At 48.7% G+C, this 24,837-nt stretch overlaps 1 protein-coding gene across 1 annotated transcript in view; it reads right to left on the bottom strand.

The window, feature by feature from the left end:
- Afap1l1 (actin filament associated protein 1 like 1) overlaps positions 1–13,791 on the bottom strand; it is a 57,036-nt gene extending 43,245 nt beyond the window's left edge. The window contains 1 exon segment of the mRNA XM_040741736.1: positions 13,661–13,791. Within this exon segment, the coding sequence (XP_040597670.1) occupies positions 13,661–13,676 (16 nt within the window). The 5' untranslated portion in view covers positions 13,677–13,791.
- Positions 13,792–24,837: the final 11,046 nt, after the last annotated feature.

Raw genomic sequence — 24,837 nt, 5'->3', positions numbered from 1 at the left:
TTACCACATCACTATAGCATGCAAGCACTTTGTGAACCGAAGCTTTGTAGGCTCATCAGTTTCCATGAACCATAAATATGTGATGGCCAATAATGGTTTAAGCCATGTGAAAGTCTCCATCAAGATTCTGGAGGTGAGGCTAAGCAGTAGCCCAGACGGGAACTCAGGATGAGGAAGAGGGTCAGCACCCTGAAACCTCCGTGTGAGAAAGCAGCCAGATAACGACCAACAGCTGCCTTAGGCTGCACCAATGTGAAGTAGCTATGAGCACATGTCAGGCTGCACCAGTGGGGAGCTGCAGTGTGTAAACCCAGGCTGCACCAGTGGGGAGCTGCAGTGTGTAAACCCAGGCTGCACCAGTGGGGAGCTGCAGTGTGTAAACTCAGGATCTACCAGTGGGGAGCTGCAGTGTGTAAACCCAGGCTGCACCAGTGGGGAGCTGCAGTGTGTAAACTCAGGATCTACCAGTGCAGAGCTGCAGCGTGTAAACTCAGGATCTACCAGTGGGGAGCTGCAGTGTGTAAACCCAGGCTGCACCAGTGGGGAGCTGCAGTGTGTAAACTCAGGATCTACCAGTGGGGAGCTGCAGTGTGTAAACCCAGGCTGCACCAGTGCGGAGCTGCAGTGTGTAAACTCAGGATCTACCAGTGCAGAGCTGCAGCGTGCAAACCCAGGCTGCACCAGTGGGGAGCTTCAGTGCAAACTCAGGATCCACCAGTGCAGAGCTGCAGTGTGTAAACTCAGGATCTACCAGTGGGAGCTGCAGTGTGTAAACCCAGGCTGCACCGGTGTGGAGCTGCAGTGTGTAAAGTCAGGCTGCACCAGTGGGGAGCTTCAGTGCAAACTCAGGATCCACCAGTGTAGAGCTGCAGTGTGTAAAACCAGGCTGCACCAGTGCGGAGCTGCAGTGTGTAAACACAGGCTGCTTCAGTGGGAAGCTGTGGTGTGCAAACTCGAGATATATGTACATCTCTGTTCTGAACTGTGGCTCAGGTATTTGAACACAAGCTGTATAACCTTAGGGTGTGAAGGCTTTACGGAGGAAGTATATCACCAGGGAGAAGGCCTTGAGGTTTCACAGCCCTCCCTGTCACTCTGCTTCCTACCTGCAGATCAATATCACCATCAACCTCACAAGCATGCTTTCTCTGTCTAGCTTTTCCTAACCTTCCTTGAGTATCTGAGACCCTCTCCTATTGCTGTCTGCTCATGACCTCTGCTCCAGTGGTCACCTCCTAGAAGCTGTGTGGTCTCAGGCAAATTTAACCTCTACATGTCTGTTTCCACATGTGGAGAATGGAAATAATAAAACTGCTCTGAGTATCCAGTACGGCACTGCTTAGTATCCTCATGCTAACCAAGCTAACCCTTATGATGACCTAAGCCCACCCCAAATTGTAAGCCAAACAACAAGAAAAGCAATTCATAAAACTGGTGCTGGGAGTAGGGTCATCATGTGATAAACCTAACTACATGGTTTGGTGACTTTTGGTTTGCCGGAGGGGTATAGAAGAGCTGGGAGCTGGAGAAGCTCTACGATGCTGCAAACAGAGCTTAACAAGCCATTCTAGTGGGAGTACGGAAGACAACATGTGGAGAGAAACGAGGACAGCAGAAGCCCGACTCACGAGATCCCAAAGGGAAATTCCCCGTGTCCCAAAGGAAAGAGCGTTCTGCGCCCTGGAGGGCTGGAAGAGGCTGGGGTATGATGCAATGTGGGTCAGTTGGGTCAGTTGATAAAGTCAGAAGGAACTCTTGTAGATGTGGAAAAGAGCGAATGGCCAGAGTGGCTAATTAGGACTGGGCAAACACTTCAGATGGGAGAAGATGCCTAAAATAAAGTCACCCTGCTGTGAAGTGTAGAGCCTGTAAAGCCCCATAAAACTCCCATTTCAGGAAGAGTGGAAGGGGCAGAACTCCAAGTCTCATGGTCAGGTGAGGTTCTAAGTGCCTGTGATCACTGGGTACTCAGACATCCACTTCCACGCCTGTTTTTTGTTTTTTTCTTTGGTACCCTCCCCTGAGGCCTCCTAGGGGGAGTTCTCAGGGCCTGGCTCAGTGTCCACCTCACAGTAACCCAAGACACATCAGGTTTCTGCAAGCAAGGAGAAGGGTAGCAGGGAAACAGATTTCCAACCTAGTAGACAGCCCAAAGGCTCCTTTGCTCTCACCCTGAGCATCGCCCCACCTGGACCATCTGTCTCACCAGTGGTGATCTCTTACTCAGCACCATCGCCAAGAGTAGCAAGGATTTCCAGCCTCTTGATGGGTGCCTGCCCCAGAGTGGCCACTGTTCCTATGTTCCCTTCTGTGTGATCTCTGTCCTACAGGTGGGAAAACAGATGCTCGCTGAGGGATGTTAGCTGCCCTGATGGCTGGGGAAAGGAGGGAAAACCCATTTGATTCTGGACGCTTCTCATCACAGTCCACAGTGTATCCACAAATCACTGTGCTGACCCTAGCTTTTCCACTGAGCATCCTGGGCATCCGCTTCTCGTTTTAGTTCAGACAGCTGGATTTTTCTTCTATACAGTGAGCCTAATGTTGTGGTCTTGGCACTGCCCCTCTACCCAAGGAGCGCTCTGTTCAAGGCTTCCCACCTTCCCAGGAGCCCTTACATCCTTGGATAGAATGTTTTAAAATAATCCACTGGCCCCTCTTCAGGTGCCCCTGCTGTGCTCCCCTGCTGTGCTAGATGTCATGCCAATGTGACTAAATGAGTCACTGCTGCTGGCTTCATGGGCTCACTCACAGCTTAGTGGAGAAGGATACGGGGCAACTGTTCTGCAATCAAGAGAAGATGGCTTTACCTGCCCAGGAAGGTAACACATGCCTTTAACACAACTACCCAGGATGGTGTGGTGGCCCCAGAAGCAGGAAGGCTAAGGCAGAAGAGTTTCTAGATCAAGGAAGGTCGCCACCCTGGGGCACCCAATAGTGCATGTGTATTGAAGGGTGTGTGTGTATGTACGATGGGTGTGTGAGTGTGTGCATGTGCATGCATGAGTGTGTGTGAGTGTGTGCATGTACATGCATGAGTGTGTGTGAATGTGTGCAAGTGTGTGTGTATGTGTGTATGATAGGTGTGTGTATGGACTGACATATAAGTTGAGTTCAAAGGACAAATTTCAGGTGTCAGATCTCTCTTTCCACCATAGTTTCCAGGGATAAGGTCCAATTAAATGTTGGTTAAGTCAGAGGATGATCAGGGACCATTAGGGAAGTGTGTGTGTGTGTGTGTGTGTGTGTGTGTGTATGTGTATGAGTGTGTGTGTGTGAACTTTAAGTAGTAATGAGGGGTGATCTGGTTTGTGTGCAGTCTGGATTCGAATAGCACTATCTGATCATTTTCATTTTGCAGGTGAGGAAAAGGACCTGCAAATGTTAACTATCTTGCCTGAGGTCACACAGCTTCTAGGTGGTGACGGTTGGAGCACAGATCAGTAAGCAAACAACACTGGGAGGTGTCTCAGATATTAAAAAGGAGGTCAGACAAAAGCCTGTAACCGTAGCTCTGGGGAAGCAGTGACAGGTGGTTCCTGGGCTTCACTGACCACCAGCCTAGACTACTTGGCAAGCCCTGGGCCGGTGAGACACCCCGTTTCTAGAAGATTACTCCTGCAGTAGGTGGACACAAACACAGAGACCCACAAGTGGACAATGTCAGAGAGTGAGAGACCTCTGAGCACTCAAATAAGCTGTCTCCATCAGATCCCTCTCCTCAGGGCTCAGGAAACTCTGTAGAAAGGTGGCAGAGGAGTGTAAAGATTGTAAGAGCCGATGGGGATAGAAAAACCATGGAAACAAGGTCTTGTAGACACAATAAGATTGTCCCACATATGACCCAAGAAGAACAGTGAAGAGTAACGATGATGCAGCCCAAATGCTTCTGTCTTGAAATTTCCTTCAGCAAATAAATTAACCATTACTTTGGAATTTAGCCTGACTCCAATTCTCAGAATACAGGCAGAATGTAGCCAGACTCTTTGCTGGACAATAACAAGAATGGCCCCTCTCCCAGTTCCCAGAGCATCCCCAATTCTGCTGTCTTCCTCCAATGCCAATAAAGGGTGTGTACATGAGCACGAGCCAGTGTCAATAAAGGGTGTATATGAGCAAGAGCCTTGAAAGTGCTGGCGAGAAGGAGGGTTCCTCTCTTGCTTATTAAGAAAGACAATCAGATACAAACTTGCATTCCAAGCTTCACTTTGAAGAACGGAACCAGAATGCTTCCTGAGCACAGAGCACCTCCCCATGCCTGCTGAGAGAGCCTTCTGATGGCTTCAGTGGAAGAGACAGAGAACTAAACAGAAGCAGGTACACAGGGGATCCAAAAGAGGTAACCAGACACCAGCAGGCAGCTAAAGCTCTTGACTCTGGCCTTATCTCTCTCTATAATTAGGTACATGACGAGCAGCACAGACTCCAAGAATAGGGACACGCCCTGTTGGAGACCGGAGAGTGGGGAGCCTCCTTTGTGGGGGCACTCAAAGTTCTTCTGACTTCTCTCTGATGCTCTGGGCTGCAGGCATTTGGTTTTGTTTGCTCCTCAGCACCTTCTGGACCTTTCTCTCTGCTCTACCCCCCCCTCCCAACCTGGAACACCACCTGCAGTGTTTCTGAGGGTCTTGGCTACAAAGTATCCCTTGAGCCCTCTGGTCCTTTACATATTCTCTTTGATGGACACCGACCAGATATGATTTCAGGTCACGGGGCACAGTCTCACTTTTGAGCTTGCTCTCTGTAGTCTTTCAGAGCCACACCTGGCTGCTAGCTAGAGGTGAGGAAAAGCCATTAGTCTCTCTGATTTCCTGGCATGGTCCCAGGAGATCGGTTTTCTTGGTTCAAGTAGAGCTAAAAAAATCTTCCTCGGTTTCATATCAGCAGGATCTGCCCTCAGCACACCCTCCAACAAGAATGGGCAGGAAGGGTAAATATTTATTCTACAAATGAATGAATCTGATTCCATCTTCAAAAGAAAGCTTTTGTATAAATTACCATAATTCTCCATCCTAAGATGCCACTGATTTGAAGATGTTTTTTATCTACTGAATAACAGTTTTTAGGAAAGGGAAAAATGAATAAATTAACATGTCAATTGTAACATACACTTTGAGGTTTAAAAAATAGTCTTTGTACCAATGAAATAAAAAAAATAACGATTTTAATTTTTTTTCTTTTGGTTCTGGGTCTCTCAGAAAACAGGTTCTCAATCCTGATTCTGCCATGGTGATGTAATGCACAGTCGGGTTTCCATAAACTGTCCAGCAGAGCCTCAGATCTGATCCTTAGGGGCTCTGGGTCAGCACAGCTAAGGGACAGGCCTGTCCCCTGGAGATGGGTCTGTGCTCTGCTTGGGACATTAGCTGTTCTCTGCAATGCCACCTGGGGGCTCTGTCACATGACCTTAGGGAGGTTACTGCCCTTGAACCTCTGGTCGCCACTGTAAAACTGAGGGAGGACACATGGTTTCCATGTGTTCTTTTGGCAAAATCCATGGGGTTTGTTTGGCTTCCAGGGGGTGGGGGGCTGTGTTGGGAGTAAGATGGAGGGGGGAGGGGAGCTGCTGTGCTCAGTACTCCTGCTTCAGCCAGTGTAACTCGACTGCTTAAAGTTTTGTTCGCAAAGTAATTCTGAGGCAAAGAGTCATCTGAGAAACAGATTAGGGAAATGGCCGTCCCCATCCCTTGCACTGTTTATGACCAGTGTTTCGGTTTTCAGTATTGAACACACCCCACCACAGTATTCCCAGGAGGGTTTGCACTCTCTCGACACCCTTACCAAGAGTGGGCAAACCTTTGGAAGGCCTAGATCAGTGGCTCTCAATCTTCCTTAATGCTGGGACCCTTTAATACGTTCCTTTCTCATGATGAGGTGACCCCCCGACCGTAAAGCAATTTTCATTGCTACTCCATAGCTGTAATTTTGCTACTATTATGAACTCCAATATAAATCTCTGATATGCAGGACATCTGATATGTGACCTCCATGAAAGGGTTGTTAGACCCCCGAAAGGGGTTGTGACCTATAGAGAATGGCTGGCCTAAATGGTTCATGTGTTTTAGGCTCTGCAGGGTGCACATGGTCTGTTCCAGCTACCCAGCTGTGGTCTTGTATTGAGGAGCTCATCACCAGCACATAAGGAACAGGCACGGTTCTTCCCCAGCAGCACTAACAAATCTGTTATTTGGCCCACGGGTCGAGGTCAGCTGACCACTGCACTCTGCCACAGTCACTGCAGAGTAATCTGTCAGATAAAGAAACTGAAGCCCAGCCAGGTGGAGGTGGCGCACGCCTGTAATCCCAGCACTCGGGAGGCAGAGGCAGGCGGACTGCTGTGAGTTCGAGGTCAGCCTGCTCTACAGAGTGAGTTTCAGGGCAGGCTCCAAAGCTACACAGAGAAACCCTTATCTTGAAAAACAAACAAACAAAAACAAACAGGACCCAAACAAAGAAACAAACAAACAAACAAAAAGAAACCGAAGCCCAAGAAGATGATTCAAAGAGTCAGGGGCTGGGTCCCTGTCTTCTGTCTGCCAACAGTGGACCCGCTTCCTTAACTCACACGATTGACAGGGTGACAGGGTGGAGCCCAGACAGGACAAGGGCTCCACTTCTCTCACGGATCAGTTTTCCTCCAGGTTCTTAGAGGGCTATAAAAAGCCCCCTGGCCTGCCTCGTGGGCAGGAGGCTACTGGTGAATTCCCCGAGTTGGAATGACTGCAATGTGGTGCCACATTCTGCCCCCACCATGGCCTGACAGCTGTGCCAGGGAGAAGGATCGGGCCTGGCCGGTGCTGCACCTCTATCCCCATGACAGGCATCACTGGCATTCCTGAATGGAATTTTACGTGGAAGGCTAACCCAGCCTGGGGCACTCCTGGCTTAGCCTCCTTGATGGCCTCTTTAATTCTCAACACCAGGTACAGTGGGAAGGTTGGGAGGGGGAACTCCTACCACCTCAACTCTCAGGGCTAGCTGTATCCTTTCACTGATGGAGGGTGTCCCTCAGGATGGTTCAGGGCCCCTTCTCTTAGGACCTGCCCCGTCCCAACTGTGAAGAGAGCAATGCTAAAGACAATGGGACAGCATGAGACATAGAAGCTTTTATACTACAGAGCAAATATTCAAAAGAGCCCAGAGACCGCTGTGCCAGCTACTCATCTGATGGGGGATTAGTACCGGATAAACTGTATAGAATCTTATAATTAAACAGCAAAGAACAAATAATTCAGCTAATAGATGAACAAATGAACCATAGCTCTCAAAAGAAGAAGTACAAATGGCCAATAAGTGCATGAAAAAAATGCCCAACACTTTTAGCCACCAGAGAAATGCAAAACCACTACACTCAGATTCCACGTCACCTCAGTCAGGGCCAGCAGCTCAGACACAAGTAACAATAAATGCTGGGAGGAGGTGGGGAGGAAGGAACCCTTATACATTCCTGGGGGGAATGCAAACTGATGCAGCCACAATGGGAACCAGTGTAGGGGTTTTTCAAAAACCAAAAGTCAGAACTACTATATCATCTGCCTAGACCATTCCTGGGTACATGTCCAAAGACCCGCAAGACTGCATAACACAGAGATGCCTGCACACCATGTTTACTATGGCACGTTCACAATAGCCAAGCAAAGCAATCATTCGGGTGCCCATCAGTGGATCAACAGGGGGAAATGAGGTATGTATGCACAATGGAGCTCTATTCAGCGACAAAAAACCAAAAAAAAAGTGGATGGAACTGAAAAATTATCATGTTGAGTGAAGAAAGCCAAACTCATGAAGACAAATACATGCTTTCTCTCATATGGGCAATCGAGATTTAAGAAACAGCACAGGAGCTGAGTGGTGGTGGTGCATGCCTTTCATTCCAGCACTTGGGAAGCACAGGTAAGAGGATCTCCGAGGCCTAGACCATTCTGGTCTACAGAGTTCCAGGACATCAAGTCCATAAACTGTTGTTAAGTGACACTTCGCACGATGACCACTGGCGCAGGGTGGTCTATCCTTTGATGGAAGGTTTCCATAAATGTTCAGCATCTACAAGGCCAAGCTGAAGTGATCACCACCAGGAAGATGTCAAATGCCTCTCACAGTTGAAAAAAAATGTAGGCCAGGTTTAGGAGGAATTAGATATATTATGGGATATAATAAAAAAACTGCATGGCTATTTATGTATTTACTTTAGGGTTTTTGAGACAGGATCTCATGATGTAGCTCTGCTTGACCTAGAGCTCCAGATGTAGATCAGGCTGGCTCAAACTCAGAGATCCGCCCACCTCTGCTGGGATTAAAGGTGTGCGCCACCATGCCCGCTTTTGGGGATATATGAGTGGACGTAAGAGAACTGGTAGCTTGAAGGAGTCTACATTGAGTAACAGGTCTGGACCCCAGAGTTCCACTTGGCTGAAAAGTGGGAACCGCATCTGACTACCCCTGACTTAACTAGGGTAGACAACAGGAAATCCTGGAAGGTTGGGTGAGCAGGGACAAAGGTCATGGCAGTATATGAGAACTGTAGTAGTCACAGGTGAGAACAAGTTTACCTGAGGGCTTTCCCTGATCAGCTTTTCCGGAGCGTTTTCTCTGGGCTCCACCCGGGCTGGTTTGGAGCCCAGGTAGACTAGGGAAGCACTACTTTAGACACATAGGGAGTGGTCTTTGAGGCATACGGGAGAAGCCCAAAGTAGAAACAGGAAGACCCTGTAGGGGGAACAGGATATAGGAGAAGCAGCCACCCAAGATCCATTTCCCAATAACAGTCAACAGGATCTGGAATCTGACTATACAAAGGAGGAAGGCAAAGGAAACAATGTGTAATGATAAAGCCCACACTTCTCTCCCTCAAATCAAGATCACTGACATGGCAAATCGTGGTGTTGAAAATGACCATATCCAGGGTCCGCTCGGGACTGGAACCGCTCACTTTCATTTCTCCACCGTCCTGACAGACATTTCCTGGGCAAGTACTAAGTGCCGAGCACGGCGGAAGCAGGCTACGAACAAGCTAGGAAAGGCCTGTGCTCAAAGAGCTCCTACCAACAGTGCACGTCACGCCGCAGGTACCTGCAACTGTGGAAGGGACCCCCCTGCCCATGGCCGGCAGTACCCTGCCCATGGCCGGCAGTACCCTGCCCATGGCCGGCAGCACCCTGCCCATGGCCCGCAGCACCCTGCCCATGGCCCACAGCAGCAGGCAGAGGCAGCCGGGAAGCCGGGAAACACCGCCCCAGGGAAGGCATGTTTGCACAGGGATGAGGGTGACAGGAGTGAGTCAGGGGAAGGCTAGAAGGAGTAAAACCAGCAGTGTGAGGAAGTGAGCTGGTGGAGGGAACAGGGAACAGACAACAAGGGCCTGGCGTGTGTGTGTGTGTGTGTGTGTGTGTGTGTGTGTGTGTGCGTGCGTGCACGCGTATGTGTGTGCATGTGAACCACAGAGAGGTGGGCATGTACCACAGCATACATGCCAAGGTCAGAGAGCAGCTAGTGAGTCAGTTGGCCCTTGCCACCACATGTGTTCTGAGGATCAAACTCAGGTAGTCAGGCTTGGTGGCAACGTCTCTACCCACTGAGCCTCCCCACCAGCCCACTAGTTTTAAGTAACTGACTCTGAACTGCATCAGTCCCCCCTCCTCTCCCCAGATCCTATCTTCACACACTGGCTCATAAATCCCCAAAAAAGGCTGTGCTGTAGTGTGCAGCTGAATCAGAGAGGAATGTTTTAGGTCAGAGTACACTCACCTGGGGGCCCTGTCCTCTCCAGTGTCAGGAAGGCGTTTACGGAACCCTCTGGGTCATTAGGTGACGGTGACAGTAGTCTACAAATAGGTCAAGGACTGTTTCCTCACTGTGTGCCCAGGCAGCACTTACTTTTATCTCTTTTTCATGTCTTTATTTCTTTTTGTCTGTTTGTAGTCTTCTTCCTGCCTCAGTTTCCCCAAGTCTGGGATGACAATCATTTCTCACCACAACTAGCTTCTAGCTTTGAACATCTTTTATTCAAGCATTTCTTTGTGCAGCCCACCCACATCAGCCTTGGGCGAAAGAGAAACTTCTAGAAGATATTTCTACTACCTCTCTTATAGGGATGCTAGTCTGAGAAGCAATCTGCTCTCATGCTATGTTGCCCCTTCAAATTTTGTCTTGTTCATAAACACTCCCATTTCCCTTCACGCCGCAGTGTTCGCAACAGAAAAAGCCTCAGGCAGGCTCATCTGACGTGGCGGGGCAATGATGAGTTCAGAACTTGAGGTCTTGGAGGCAATCTGACTAACAGCAAGCATCTGAGTGCTTCTCATACGCTAAGCTTTGTATACATACAGTTCACATCTATGCCTCCGAGAAAAGGAATTCTTTCGTTCCACATCTTAGCTTCATCTGGGGACAGAAAGTTCACTAGGTTGTCCTGTGGAAGATGGAGACATGAGGCCTACCTGTGTGCTACCTCACTGGTGGCCAGTTCTCTTTGTGTGATAGGCATACCCCAGGATATCCCATGGGAAGGGAGTCTATTATTAAGTGGTTTCTATGTCTATGACTGGGTTGTATGAATCCTGCTCTGCTTATTCCAAGGCAGTATGCTGTGAGAAGAGAAATTCTGCTTCCCAGGTTTGTTCCTCTTCTCTCTGTGGAGGTTTGATGGTATAATTGTGTCAGAGAACATGCAGAGGGCAACCTCGATAGAAGATTTGGAATCTTGTCTTGTTTTAGGGCTTGGCTTTTCCCTTGCCGTCATGAAGGCAGTTAGCAGTATGTTAAATGAAGGCTGTGTTTAAAACTTGCTCTGTACATAACACAAAAATGACTGTAAATTACTACCAGCGGCTGTTCTGGACTGACTCATGTCACCTGTCCACCCCTATCTTCTACCTATTCATATACTGAAGCCCTAAGTCCCAGGTGATAGCCAGGGCCTTTAAGAGTTAGCTGAGGTCAAATGAGGTCATGAGAGTGGGCATTGAGTCTGATGGGGGTGGTGTCCATGTAACAAGAGGAGACCACAGAGATGAGGTGTGTGAAAATACAGAAAGAAGATGAAAGCCAAGAAAAAACCTCATCTGAAGTTAACCTTGATCCTGGGCTACCAGCCTGAGAGCTGTGAGAAAAGAGGTTTCTGTTATTAAAGAGACCGGGTTTTTGTAACTGTGCCACGGCCTGTTTTCCTGAGAGGGGATAGCCTCTGATCCATGAGCTGTTCAGAAAGGAAACAATGTGAAAGACTAAACAGGGAGTCTACTGCAAGTGATTTTAATTGTAATGGCTGCATATACCAAACAGTGTTCTTGCCCAAGGTGACCCTAACCTGCTCAAGATCACCCTACCCTGAGGTGGTGGGGGAGGCTAAAAGTCCTGCCTTTAAAAAACTTTCCTTGACATGGTTTGGGGGACTAGGGGTTGGGGGGCTGGGGGTATGCATATCTATCTGAGGATGGAGACACAATAAGGAAGGCTATGTCTTACTTTTGTTTCCTGTTGTTATTGCAAAATACCCCAAGAAAAGAAATTTAGGGGAAGGAGGGTTTATTTCATCTCTTGATCCCAGGTGACAGCCCATTTCTGCAGAGAAGCCAAGGTGGCAGGAATTCGGAGCAGCAAGTCACATCCACCATCACCAGGGACCGAATGCATGCACTCAGCTCCCCTTCTCCCTTTCTAAACAGTCCGCACCACAGATCTAGGGAATGGTGGCGCCCATTGTTAGGTTGGGTCTTCCCAAGTCCTTTTATATAATCAGGAGAACCCCGCCCCCCAAGGCACGCCCATAGGTCAACCTAATCCAGACAGTCCCTCAGTGAGACTTTCTTCCCAGGTAATTCTAGAATGTGTCAAGTCGATAAAGCCAGCCACCACCAGTCTGCTAACATAATCTCTGCTGTCTTATACTTTCTCTTAAAGACACAGACGGATTTCTTGTACTCTAATCCACAGTACAGTCATGTTTGCTTTCACCACAGTATTTGGAGCTGTTTATCAAGGTGGGAAACGAAGACGACTTGGTCTTGCGCACCCCAGCCACATACCGCTATACTCAAAGGGTTGACATGGCCTTTAGTAGGTCGCAGAACAGTTGTGTTGTGAGACTTCTGCAGGCTTCTTTTAAAAATAGACATTCTGATTAGTTAAAGCTTCATCCCACTTGATAAGCCACACGGGTCGGTTCCCATCATGTGCCAGCACGAGCAAGCTCTGCTCCCTGGCTTCAGGAAGCTCACTTCTGACCAAGGGAGCAAGCCTCAGAAGCTAACACCACAGCACTAACAGGACCCTGTGACAACAGCTTCGAGGGGGAAGGAAAAAAAAACGGTAGAAAGGGTCAAAGTCCTTGAATGCTCTGGGCACCAAGAGATTCCTGAGAGGTCCCATCTCCTAGCTAGCTGTCTGGAGGCTGCATTCTGAAGTGACCACATTGATTACGGAACACTCAAACCTTAGTTCTCCATACAGATTTCGGTGCGGGGGTCCAGACAGGATGATGATATGTGACATCTGAGGATGATCCTTGCATTAAATGTGAGGTTGGAGCATTGGGGGGGGAGTAGAAGGGATAGGAAGTGCCTAGTCTGCTTTTCTTCCCTGGTGGGTGGGTGTACCCTTGCCCAGAAGTCAGTTCAGGGTGAAATCTGCCTTCAACTCACGCCTCAGTCTTGAAGAACCACATACAAGCCCTTCCTCTAACGTCTGCTTGCTCCCCAAAGGCCCTGAAGGAAAGAATGGGTGTTAAATTTTGTGTGGGAGAGGGGTGGTGAGGAGGATGGGGTGGAGGGTCCTCTAAGACCCTCTGAACTTACACAGGAAGGGGAAGGTAACCTACACACCTGCTCAGGCACTTATCCCAACCCAAACACTTCCTTTTGTCCCTGCGGCCTCAGCAGAGCAAGCAGGGGATGGGTTGTTAGGATGGTTGCTGGAAGGGAGAGGAATTTTCCATTAACAGCAACAACAATGGAAACTGCTTCTGGTAAAGACACAACACTCAGTTTGCCAAGTGCCTTCACACCTGTGATCTCTGGATTCTAGAGGTGCCGGCGGGACCCAAGCCTTTGACACTACCCCATGCTCAAGTAGGCACCGTTCGCTGCAGTGTCCTAGCCTTTATTAGGATGTGCCTTGTCCCGACCCCAAGGCCCTAGGAAGCCTTTATCTTTGCCCGGGTCAGTCCCAACCGCTGTAGTCCTCAGGACTCTGAAACGTCCATCAAACACAGGCAGACGCGCGCGGAAGCGAGCTCACGCAGCCCCGCCTTCTCCCAAAGCGGCTTCAAACTTCTGTGTCCTGGGGTTTCTCCCAGGGCGCACAGTAGGAGACATAAGTGTGGCTGTCCTGGGAGTGTAACCTGTACCCCATATTCCACCCTCTCCCTCCTGATGGCAAGGAGGGGGTAGCTCGCTGACCTCAAGAATTCTTGGGGAGCCTTGCATGAAGTTAGGAAATAGAGTGTTCAAAGGCGCCAATTTTCCACCCAAGAGAGGACTCAGACCTAGGCCAAGAGGGGCTGACACACACGGGATTGCTCCTGCTGCAGGAGGCACCTGTGCCCAAGTGCCTAGTGCCGCGCCCGCCAAGCCCCACCGCCACCTCTTCCCCTCTTTTCTCAGCTCCTCCCCGACCTTGGATCTCCCAGGTCTCCCTTCCCGGCCACCGCGCTGGTGGCACTTACCCCGGCTTCGGTCCATGGCGCCGGCGGGGATCCCGGGGGCCCCCAGCCCAGGGCGCAGCGTCTGCCGCACGGGCGGGCGCTTACACTCTTGGGGCTGCCCCGGCTGCTAGCTCGTCCCCTCCCCCAGACAGGATGCTCGCAGGACGCCCCCGCCCCGCCCTGCGCGCTCCCGGAATAGACCCGAGCACGCCTCGCCCCCTGCGCCGGCCGGTGTCCCGGTCCCGCACTGGCCAGCGCCACGCCCAGTTTTCCGCCGCCCTCCTGCTGGGCTCCAGGGTAAGCCTCACTGCCCAAACGCTTCCATGCCCTCATGGCCAACCTGCCTGGACCACTCAGTTTTGCTTGCCCTCTGCTAACGACAGGGAAACTAACCACTTCACTCTCCAGTCAGGCTTAGTCTGTGGGGACTGCAGTGCATTCCTCCTTAGGACTCTTTAGGCCCACCTTTTTGGCTTTGAGTTTATCTCCACTCCCAGAAGTTCTTTCCTGAGCACTTTACAGCCTAGATAGCCAGTTTGGTAAAAAGACCACATAGGAGCTAGAGAGGAGTGAGAAATAATAAACAAAGATCTTCAAAAAAGAAATCTCCCAAGGAAAAGGAGAAACAGAAAATTGCTAAAAAGACAGGCAGTATACAGGGTCCACTTTCAACTTTCTGAGTCCCTAATGTACTAAACTGTGAAGAGATACCAAAACAGCGTGCTAGATACCACAGAAGCAAACAATTTTAGCACGGAAAACACAATACAGTGCATGCCTCTGAAGTTAATCATGGGATGCAGAAAATGAATTGCTATAGCCCAGCCAAGAGATTTAGTTAGAGGCTGTATGAAAGTGTCTACTCTTTTACTTCTGGTAGTGTATGAATGCAGACAGCATCAAAGGTCTGAGTTTGAGTCTGTAAATGCCCTTCAAGTCCATGCTTGTACACACTTCCCTAGCCATGCCTCTGCTTTGAGCCTCTGTTTTGACTGAGCGGCTACTTTATAACATATCTAATGTTTGGAACACTTCCGCAAAGACGGAAGCAAGAATGGCCATCTTGTAGTTTCTTAGCAAGAATGGCCATCCTGTAGTTTCTTCAGCTCCAAATATTTCTCCCTTTGTTTTTATCCTCTGTTGTTTTCATCTGCAGGTTGAAATTAACATTACTGTGCAAAATGACCCCAGTAGCTTGTTTAGTACATTTGTGTGTAGAGTGCTCAGAGATGGTATGGTGTGGTTAAAAGAAAAGTTTTCTGAGTTTTTCTTTCCTACTCAGTAGGTACTGTGTGTTATGTCCCATCTTCTAGGCCTGCCTGCTCATCTGTGCCCAGGGAGACCTCACACTGACCTCAAAGAGCGGTTGGCAGGGCAGATGAAATGATGATGTAGGCCTGCTTTATAACCCATAAATAACTAAGAAAATGTGAGCCATTGTTAGTTTCCAGTTCCTCTTTGTTCCTGGCCGCTTTTCCAATTTGAAAAGGTCATTTTCAATTCTAAAGCAGCTACCCCACAATTGCAAGTGGGTTTAGCCTCGTAAGTTCACCACTTGAACTCTGGAACTTGGAGGTCATCTGCGCAGTTCCCAGGCTAGCTCACTAGTTCAATGTTTTACTCAATACGTTGCAGCACAGAGCATTGAATCCAGAGCCTTCCTCATGAGAGGCAAGCACTCTACCAGGAAGCACCACCTCAAGTTTTTAGCCCCTCCTTCTCTCCTTCCCTCCCTCCCTCCCTTCCTTCTTTTTCTTTTTGAGAAGGGTTTCTTCCTAAGTAGCTCAGATTGGCCTCTAACTCATTAGCCTCTTGCTTCCTGCTCTGGAAGCTGGGAGTACTGTGACAGGCTACCAAGCCTTCTGATGAAATAATTTTCAAACATCAGCATAAAACATTACCATTGCAGAGCATATGGAGGCTTTTGTAGACTTTTTTTAAATTGAATTTTCAAAAACTTTAAAGGATCTTGAAGTTTTATTCAGACAATTAGAGTAAAGATTTACATGTTTCTGTGGGGGTGACCTATGCAGTAGGATTAACTGAACTATGACCTAGGGAATATATAAAAACGAGTGAACACATTCTATGCATGGCTGTGAGAATTAATCAAATTTTTAGGAGGGACGGGGCCTCTGTCTTAGCCTGCAACTCCCTTGGGTGAAAATGTTGGCCAAGTTGGCTGCAGCTTGATTGCTGCCAGAGTGAGCGAGCCAATGAGATGCATGACGAAGGTATCTGTGTGTTAATACAAAAGAATAATTATATGGTTTTCTACACCTTTCCTTTAAGAAAGAACCACAAATGATTCCCACCGTCCATCAGTTCCCTTGGGCAACATGGGTTGGGATCTGTGTAAATTGGTGTTGAGAGAACAGATGCAAAGTAGGAGTGAGCCCCATCTTCAAGGGCTCTGTGGTCTAAGAGAGGAGGTAGTTTTAACACAGATTATTCTGTAAGAGGCACACAAGAGAGAGCAAGCACTTTAGAGTCCATGAAAACAATGCAATGGCATCTTTCTGACCAAGGAGACAGTCCTGGGGGACAGGCGTTTGCTCAGGACTGGACTGATCCAAATGTGTATTGAGAAGACAGCACTACAGGCAAAGAAAACAGAGAGAGCCTAGAACACGGCAGGACTGTCTGCAACTTGGTTTGGATTGGCCAGTTCATGGGGTATCATGTGCTAGGTATGAGGACACGGATGCTAGGGGACTGTTGATGTCTAGTGTTTAATTCCCTTTTCTGTTTCTCCATGTGTGACGCTGGTGAAGACCGGGAAGACGCGCCTCATATCGTATCTTCTTGCTTACTGCCGAGTTTTCCAGGTTCGCCTGGTGCTTGTCGAGAGAATTCCACACAGAGAGGTGCAGCTTTGTAAGAAGATATCAAATTTGGCCTCAGGGAACAATACCAGGAAGAAAACTTTCAGCTCTGTCCTGCTCCTGGTCTTGTGAAAACAAATGATAGTCCCTAGACCCCCTCTTAGCTTATCAGGCAGAACGGGAAACCCTGGGAAAGAAAAACAGAACAAAACAAAAAAACTGGAGTGAAGGGCTCTTGTATCAGGGAAAGAAACACTGTCATCTTCTAGCCTGTCATCTTGCATCCAGGGTCAGCGTCCTCTATGGTTGCCAGAGTGACCTTTTCATGACCCGACTGTGTTATTTCCCCATTAAAAATATTCCACACTCTCCTTTGCCGCCAGAGGAGCGTTCGGCCTCCTTATTACGGCATTCAGATGCCTTCTTTGCAGAACTTGTAGCACCTCGGGAGGCTCAGGAAGTATAGGAAATGGACAGGTGGGGGGTCAGATCTGAGGCTTGAGTTGTCGCTGCTGTCATGTGAATCTCGAGTCTTGTCATCAACGTGTAATCTACTAACCCTTTCTTGACTCCAGGTCACAGTGCAGGCGGGTGCTGTGCCTTACTCTGAGATCCCCTATGTCCCAGCTCAGCACCCTGCATCGAGTAAGCAGTGAGAGAGCCTCATGACGTGAGTCAGTCAACTCACAGCACCTGCATGGCCTACCGTTCCTGGCTGTTGCTAATGCTGAGTGTAGGCCGGTTATCCCTCTGGGGATGTCTCACTGGTGTCTGTTTTCAGAGGGAAATACAATTGCAAGGTGTCCTGTGGAAATACCCTTTGCTCTCCAGGCTCATATGTATACCGTGCTCTTTGTTCAGGGTGATCCCCAAGCCCTTTGCTTGAGTGTCTCCTTGATGCTGGAAGCTGCATGAAAACCTCTCTTGTTCCACACAGCACAATGTTGGCATTATAGCCCCGGTCCAGGGAAGTGACACATGCTGCTGGTCTACCCTGGGCCCCAGCCGCAGACAGCAATCTGGTGACAGCTGCAGGGAGAAGAGAGGGTGAGTTTCCTGAGAGCCTTCACATTCCTGCGCCAGAGTTTGTGGTTTATATGTGGCCTGGCTAGAGGGCGCCTGCCAAACTCTGGGCTCAGGCTCACACAGGCGAAAGCTGTGAGGCCGGAGGAAATGTTTGAAGGATCCTTTGTCATCATGTCCAAATGCCTCCTGTAGCCTGGCCCCACCCTAGGTCTGCCCCAAGGCCACCATACACTGTAGTCTCCAGAGGGCAAAGGGGTGTTTGGAGTGCTGGTTCCCCCTTCACTTTAGAGGGGGCAATAGACAGTCAGCTCAGACCTGGAGTGGCTAGACTGGCAATTTTTTAAAGAAGAACCCAGAAACTCAGATCTCCATGGAAACATTAAAAAAATTACCCTGTTCAGTGCACCCCATGCACGGGTGGCGGTCAGAGGACCACGTGGGTCTTAGCGGGTTCAGGTCATTTGGCTTGGTGGCAAGCATCTTTACTTACTGAACCAACTCAACAGCCCATAATCTGTTTTGACGTAAGAACACTGGTCGCAGGTTGGGGATGTTGCCCAATGTGTGCCTAGCATGCACGAAAGCCTTGGGTTTGAGCTCCAGTGACGCACAAACTGAGTGTGGAGGTCTATAATCACAGCACGAAGGAGGAGGAGGTGGGAGGACCAGGATGTCACGGTCATTCTAGACTGTGTACCAAGTTTGAGATCAGCCTGGGATACATGGGGACCCTGTCTTGAAAAAGTGTCGGTCATTAGTTTCTCTTGTTTTAGAACAGTGGTTCTCAACCTTCCTAATGCTGCACCTCTTTAGTAGAGCCCCTCCTGCTGTGGCGATCCCCAGTCATATGCTTCTTTTCATTGTTACTTCATAACTGTAATCCTACTACTGTTATGAATCGTAATGTAAACATCTGTGGTTTCCGATGGTCTTAGGTGACCCCTGTGCAAGGGTTGTTCGACCCCCAATGGGGTTGGGACCAGCGGATTGAAAATCACTGTTTTAGAATACCAAGAACCAGATCAGCCACGCCATGGGCTGTATCTGACAGCGGACTCCTTCCCTATGCAGACTTCTGGAGCTCCTGTCCACCTGGGACAGAATGCTGCGGCAGAAGCCACCTTTTCAGAGAAGCTCACCATTTTATTCTGAGGCTCAGGACAAACACGAGGCTTCGAGGTCTAGAGTGAACTAACCTGGACCTAGGAAAATTCCAGAGATCAGGGGACACTGGGACACCAGCCCATCTGGTCCTGACCTTTGTCACGTGGGAAAATGGAGGCCAAGAGCAGGTAGAGTCGTTTAGTAAACTACACAAGGCCTTAGAGACAGAATGGGGAGCAGTGAGGACAGGGATCCAGACTCTAGGACATCATCTTTGCCACAGCCCCTGGCCTGCCACTCTGCTCAGTTTGTGGGATATAGCGGTGAAGAGGTAACCTTTGGAAGGAGGTAGACCTGAGACATTGCATGACCTTCAACTTTCTGAACTTTGCCTTCCTCATCCAGGCAAGTAAGACTTTCTATCAGAGTGGCAGAAAGGTTTGAGCATGACTATGTATGTCGAATGCCTCGTGCCACGTGTGGGATATAGCAAGCATTCTTCAAAGGCCACTTGACTCTATTTAGGGAGGTGATTATTCAGTGGTTAGGGGCATGGAAATCAGGTGAGAATGCCCCAAATTCAAGTCCAGGATTTTGCCACATACATCTGTGAAAAACTGGATGGATTATATGCCAAGGACTCAATATGTTCATCTGCACACTGAGAACAGAACAGTAGCCGGGAGACAAATGAGATCAGAGCACAGAGCTCACCTCTGTTCTGCTGTTGGAAGCCTTGTCATTATGTCATCAGGAAGGTACCAGGAGCGTATGGAAATCGTAAGGAAGTCTTGACCACTTATTCCCAGGCTGCCCCCTGCAGGGAGTTTCTTAAGTCAAAGCCCTGGCTATAACAGATTCCACCAGGTTCCTCTCCCCTCCAGGAGCATCTAGGCTTTTGGATGGGAGGATTGCCAGACTTCCAGCACTTGCTGCCACACAGGCTGATGAAGAGTGACATTTTATGCAGACATCAAAAAAAAAAATCAAGGCTGGGTGGTAGTGGCCCACGCCTTTAATCCCAGCACTCAGGGGCAGAGACAGGCAGATCTCTTGAGTTTGAGGCCAGCCTGTTCTACAGAGGGCGTTCCAGGACAGCCAGGGATATACAGAGAAGCAGGGTACACACAAAAACAAAACAAAGCAAAAACAAAATAAATGGCTATGACATTTCATCAGAAGGACAAACTTGGGGGCACATGGGGTTTGTTCTGAATCAGGCCCAGTGTGTTAGGGGGTGGGAGGGAGACACACTCAGGTGTTACAATCATGTGTGGCATTGAGAGCTAAAGATTGCACAAGACTCTGGAAGTCCTTTACCGGTGCTGAAAAGGCAAACTTCTGTTCCTTCACACAGGCCTTTTCTGTTTCCCTAGTGAGTCCCACATCCTGTCATGAGCTGTCACAGGGCCAGATACATGCACCATTAGGCTGTGGCCACCCCTCACATGGACAGCACACGAGACCACACCTGTCGATGCTAATTCAGTGTGTTTGTCATAACTACTTTGGTGGAACTCAGAGCAGCTTAAACACAAAGGCTGACATAGGGGAAGTTGTTGTACAAGAGAGTGCAGATCTAGGCATGCTGACAGAGCCCTCCCTCTCCTGGATCTTCCTTGCTTTCAGAGTCTCTGCTTTCAGGCTATCTTTCTCCCAGTCTGTGGCAAAGGAGGCTGGCAAGCTTCCCTGACAGCTGGAGAATCACGCCTGTCTCCCTGCAGTTCCAGCAGTGGCCTAGAGGGGGCACTCACAGCCTGGGGAACCAGTGATTTGAGACTGCGGAGGATGGCGATGATGAGGGCAGTGTTTAGGTGGGATAGCTCATTTCCACTAGGAAATCCACTGGTTACAGACTTAGACGATGCACCATATTTTAGTTTTACTTAAGCGCACACTGGTCCCCGATGGCATCTCTTGCCTGTGTCTCCCAGCTATAGAGGCAGGAGGGATTAGCAAAAGGTTATGCATTCTCACAGATTGTGCATTTTGCTCAGCTAGAGCCCCACTCCAGGGTTCTCAGTGGTTTGGAAGCAACTCATTATGGTATATATAAGTGGGTGTTTGTCACCGTGTAATAAAAAATTTTACTGTTGTGAAATACTTAGATCCTCATTCCATACAGGCCACTAAAGGAGCTGACATAGTTCTATGAAGTCAATTGCTAGCAATTAAAAAATTAAAGAAATATGTATATAGGTATTTTGCCTGCATATATGCCTCTGCCCCTCAAGAGTGCCTGGTGTCCAGAGATGCCATAGAGGGTGTTGTATCTCCTGGGACTAGAATTATGATAGCTTCTTGTGAGCTGCCATGTAGACCTCTGAGAGAACAGCAAATGCTCTTAACCACTGAGCCATCTCTTCAGCTGCCAGTTGCATTCATTTTAGCAACGATTTGCTTTCCCATTAGTTTTCCTAGCTGTGCTGAATAGCGGCATGTCTACGTGAAACTCATAGCGGCATGTGAAACTCATCAGAGGCTAGCTGCAGCCACCGGCATCTTCCACAGCAGGTGTTTGTATCTCTGTGCCTGCAGTCTGCTATGGGCAAGTGTCCCTGGTGTAGCTGGTTACGCTCCTTGTCTCAATGAATATACCCAAGACTCAGCTGGTCTGTTTGTAGCTACAAAGTGCAGCTATTGCCGTGTTTAATTATAGCCTGTGATGTTGGTGGCCCCTAACATTGTGTTCTGGCTTGTTAGTGTAATGCTGCCCTCCAGTATTAGAAGAGGTTATGTATGGGAAATTACCCTTGTCCAAGAACCTGAGAACATCTGACAGAAAAGGTTGAGTCTGTCCATGAAAGGCAGATGACTTACAGCAGAGTGTCTTTACTGCTGTGCACCTCTGGGAGAACTCATTAAAACACGGATGCTGACGGGGAGGACCGGGCAGGGCCTGTGATTCTGCATTTCTCATCAACATTTCTGATTGGAGATGACACTGTTAGAACAATTCTTCCCTACACTCATTAATAAGCACAGAGCAAAGCCATCTGTATAAAGTGTGGAGGAATGGGAGGGTATCTGCTAGACCTTCTTCGTGTCTACCTGGCTACCATGGCCCCTGCCTACCTGGCTACTGTTGTGGGATATTTTTACACTGTGTTTCCACAGTGTTGCAGTTGGTTTTAATAAAGAGCTGAACAGCCAATAGCTAGGCAGGAGGCATTGGCGGGACTTCCAGGCAGAGAGGGGAAGTAGGAGATAATCGAGACACAGAGGAGACACGGAGAGGAGACGGGAGTGCAAGATGGAAGAGAGATAATGCTGTGTGATAGGCTGTAGATGAATATAATTGGAATAATTTACGTTATAAGAACTAGTTAGGAACAAGCCTAAGCTATAGTCCAATCTCTCATAATTAAGAAGCAGTCTCCCTGTCTTTGTGAGTTGACAGCCCAAAGGAAAGTCCAACTACAGGCTACCTCTAATCTCACTTTTTCCTTTACTGTTCCGCTCCGTCCTCACTTCCAGATACTCAGTAAGACAAGCTCTTGTCCACCCAACGCCTTGGCCACACCGTTTCCCTGTGTTTAGAATGTTCCTACTTCTGCCTTCTCTGCTGACCTGTTTCATGGCTCACGAGGTGTTTGAAGGGAGTTATTTTCCTGTGGCACCCTGTCTGTAGTTTCTGTAGCAGCTGTCTTCATGTACCGTCTCTTTCTGCTTGCTTAGGTAGAACTTGTTTCTCATCTAGACCTGCATGCAGGAGGTACTTCTTCCGTACTGTTTATCCGGCAGCAGATGCTCATGAAGCAAACATTTGTTGGGTGCATCTGCAGGCGGGAACAAAGACATTCTTGGTATCTTCTTGTACATTAGAGCCACTTGTCTGGAAGAGAAGGGGAGGGGAAGAAAAGTAGGAGTCTGTTTTGTCTTTTCTTTAAAAAAGAAATTGGTTGTTTTAAAAAATGTGTAATTGGCTGGGCATGATGGCGCACGCCTTTAATCCCAGCACTAGGGAGGCAGAGGCAGGTGGATCTCTGTGCGTTTGAGGCCAGCCTGGTCTATAAAGTGAGATCCTGGACAGCCAGGGCGGTTACACAGAGAAACTCTGTCTCAAAAAAATGTATTTGTGTGTGTGTGTACACTCATGCACATAAGTGCATAGTGGTATGTGGAGGTCAGGGAACACCTATGGAAGTCAGTTCTTTCCACCATATGGGTCGCAGGCATTGAACTCAGGTCATCAGCACCTCACCTGAGCTATCTCACAGGACCAGAATTATTCTCACTAAAAATGACAGGATAAGAGGTCAGGAAAGATCCTAACCCATGTCTCATTTTCAAGATCGATTGTTTGCTCGTTCATTCATTCATTCATTCATTCATTCATTCATTCATGTGTTTCTGTGTGAGTGTATGCACACATGTGCGCTGGCGTGTGCACCTCTGTTTGCATGTGGAAACCAAAAGAGAATGTCAGGTGTCTTCTATTACTCTCTTTCAAGTCAGGGTCTCTCTCTGAATCAGAGCTTTCGTTTTCTCAGCTGGGCTGGAAGCCAGGAAGCCGCAGAGACGCCACTGTTCCTGCCCCTCCTGGAGCTGGGGTTGCAGGTGCTTGGGGCGCTCAGCTTGTTTCACAAGGGCTGGTCTTCTGGGTCTCATGATTGCTCAGCAGCTGCTCTTCACCACCAAGCCATCTCCCTAACCCCGAATCCTATCTTCAGAGCCGTCAAAACGAGGGCAAGGTGGGCAGCTTAAAACAGACGAAATGCAGTAAGCTTCCATTTCTTAAGCAGAGTAGGTGCAGAGCTAGCTTGTGAAAGACTTGACTAAATCAAAGTACTGCAAGCCATCTCAGGACCCCTGGCAGTGTGCATCCAGTCTCCTGAATGGCACAGTGTGGCAAAAACTCCAACACTCACGCCTAGGTCATTGCTATCCCCTTTCTCATCTTCCTATCCAGTAGGACCTGGCCCTCACTGTGGTGGCTAAAAATGCCAAACCTAAAAGCCCTCGACTCCCCTGTGGTAAACACATGGATGCACTCCCTAGTTCCAACCAGTAAGGCTGGAGCAGAAGCCAACTCAGGGCTCTGGGGGAGTTCTCCTTGTTAAACCAGTGGTGCGGAGGGAAATTTCTTTCCTGTCTTTTAAATGTGGCTATGCGAGGAGATGCCTGGGATCACAGCAGCCTTTTGTAAATATGGGCGCACACTGGCAGAGGATTAAAGTCAGCATGTAAAGGGTGACGGAGTTGAAGGGCCCAAAGAACCTGACGCTAGATGGCATCGCTGAGCTGCTGATTCAGAAACCTTGCATCCTGGGCTTCTGGTTGCTCTTACTGTTCAAGGCTCCTTTGATGGGACAGCTTAGACTTAGCCACTTGCTAAGAATGGGAAGCTGGTCTTTCTAGTTAGACCGTCCTAGAGGACTCCTGGCCCTACTGGTAGTAACTATGTATCTTCTTCAAAGTTGTTCCATCTGTGAGATAGGGGTGTTAACCACGGATACCTGTTGGGCGGCTAAAGAGGCCTAAATAACATGGTGTGCCTAAAGTCCTTTGCATAGAACTTGGCACATTGATGGTGTTCTTTTGATTACAGAGACATATTTGTGATCGAAACGCCCTCTGCTATCTTGAAGCTCCCTGCAGTCTGCAGAGAACAAGCCCGATAGTGTCTACCTGGTATGTTTGTGCCTATGTGCCCATGGTACGTGTGGAGGTCAGAGGACAACCTCAAGTGCTGTTCCTCAGAAGCTGCCTACCTTGTTTTTGGAGACAGGGTCTCTCACTAGGACTTGGGGCTTGCCAATTAGGCTAGGCTGGCTGGCACGGGAGCTGCGGGTGTCCATCAGGTCCCACCTTCCTAGTGTTGGACTCGCAAGAGTCCACCACTGCTCCTGGATTTTTTTCTGTAAGTTCTAAGAGCTGAACTAAGGCAGTGGTTCTCAACCCGTTAGTTGTGACCCCTTTAGGCGTTGTCAAATGACCCTTTCACAGGGGACATGTATCAGATATCCTGCATACCAGATATTTACATAATGATTCATAACTAGCAAAATTAGTTATGAGGTAGCAACGAAATAACTTTATGGTTGGGGAGGGGCACCACAACCTGAGGAACTATATTAGAGGGTACAGCATTGGGAAGGTTGAGAACCACTGAACGAGGGTCTTTTTTGCTTTAACAACTTTAGTGACCACGCTGTACCCCAGTCTTAGTTGCCTTTGTGCCTGGCCAGCCTGTTCCCATGCCAGCTACTACCCCCAACACAAGAAACAAGAGGACACGGG

This window comes from Mesocricetus auratus, unplaced genomic scaffold, assembly GCF_017639785.1.
Source record: "Mesocricetus auratus isolate SY011 unplaced genomic scaffold, BCM_Maur_2.0 Super-Scaffold_6730, whole genome shotgun sequence".
NCBI classification, from domain to species: Eukaryota; Metazoa; Chordata; class Mammalia; order Rodentia; family Cricetidae; genus Mesocricetus; species Mesocricetus auratus.
Note: the sequence above shows the minus strand (reverse complement) of the source record. Positions and strands in the feature narration are given on the sequence as shown.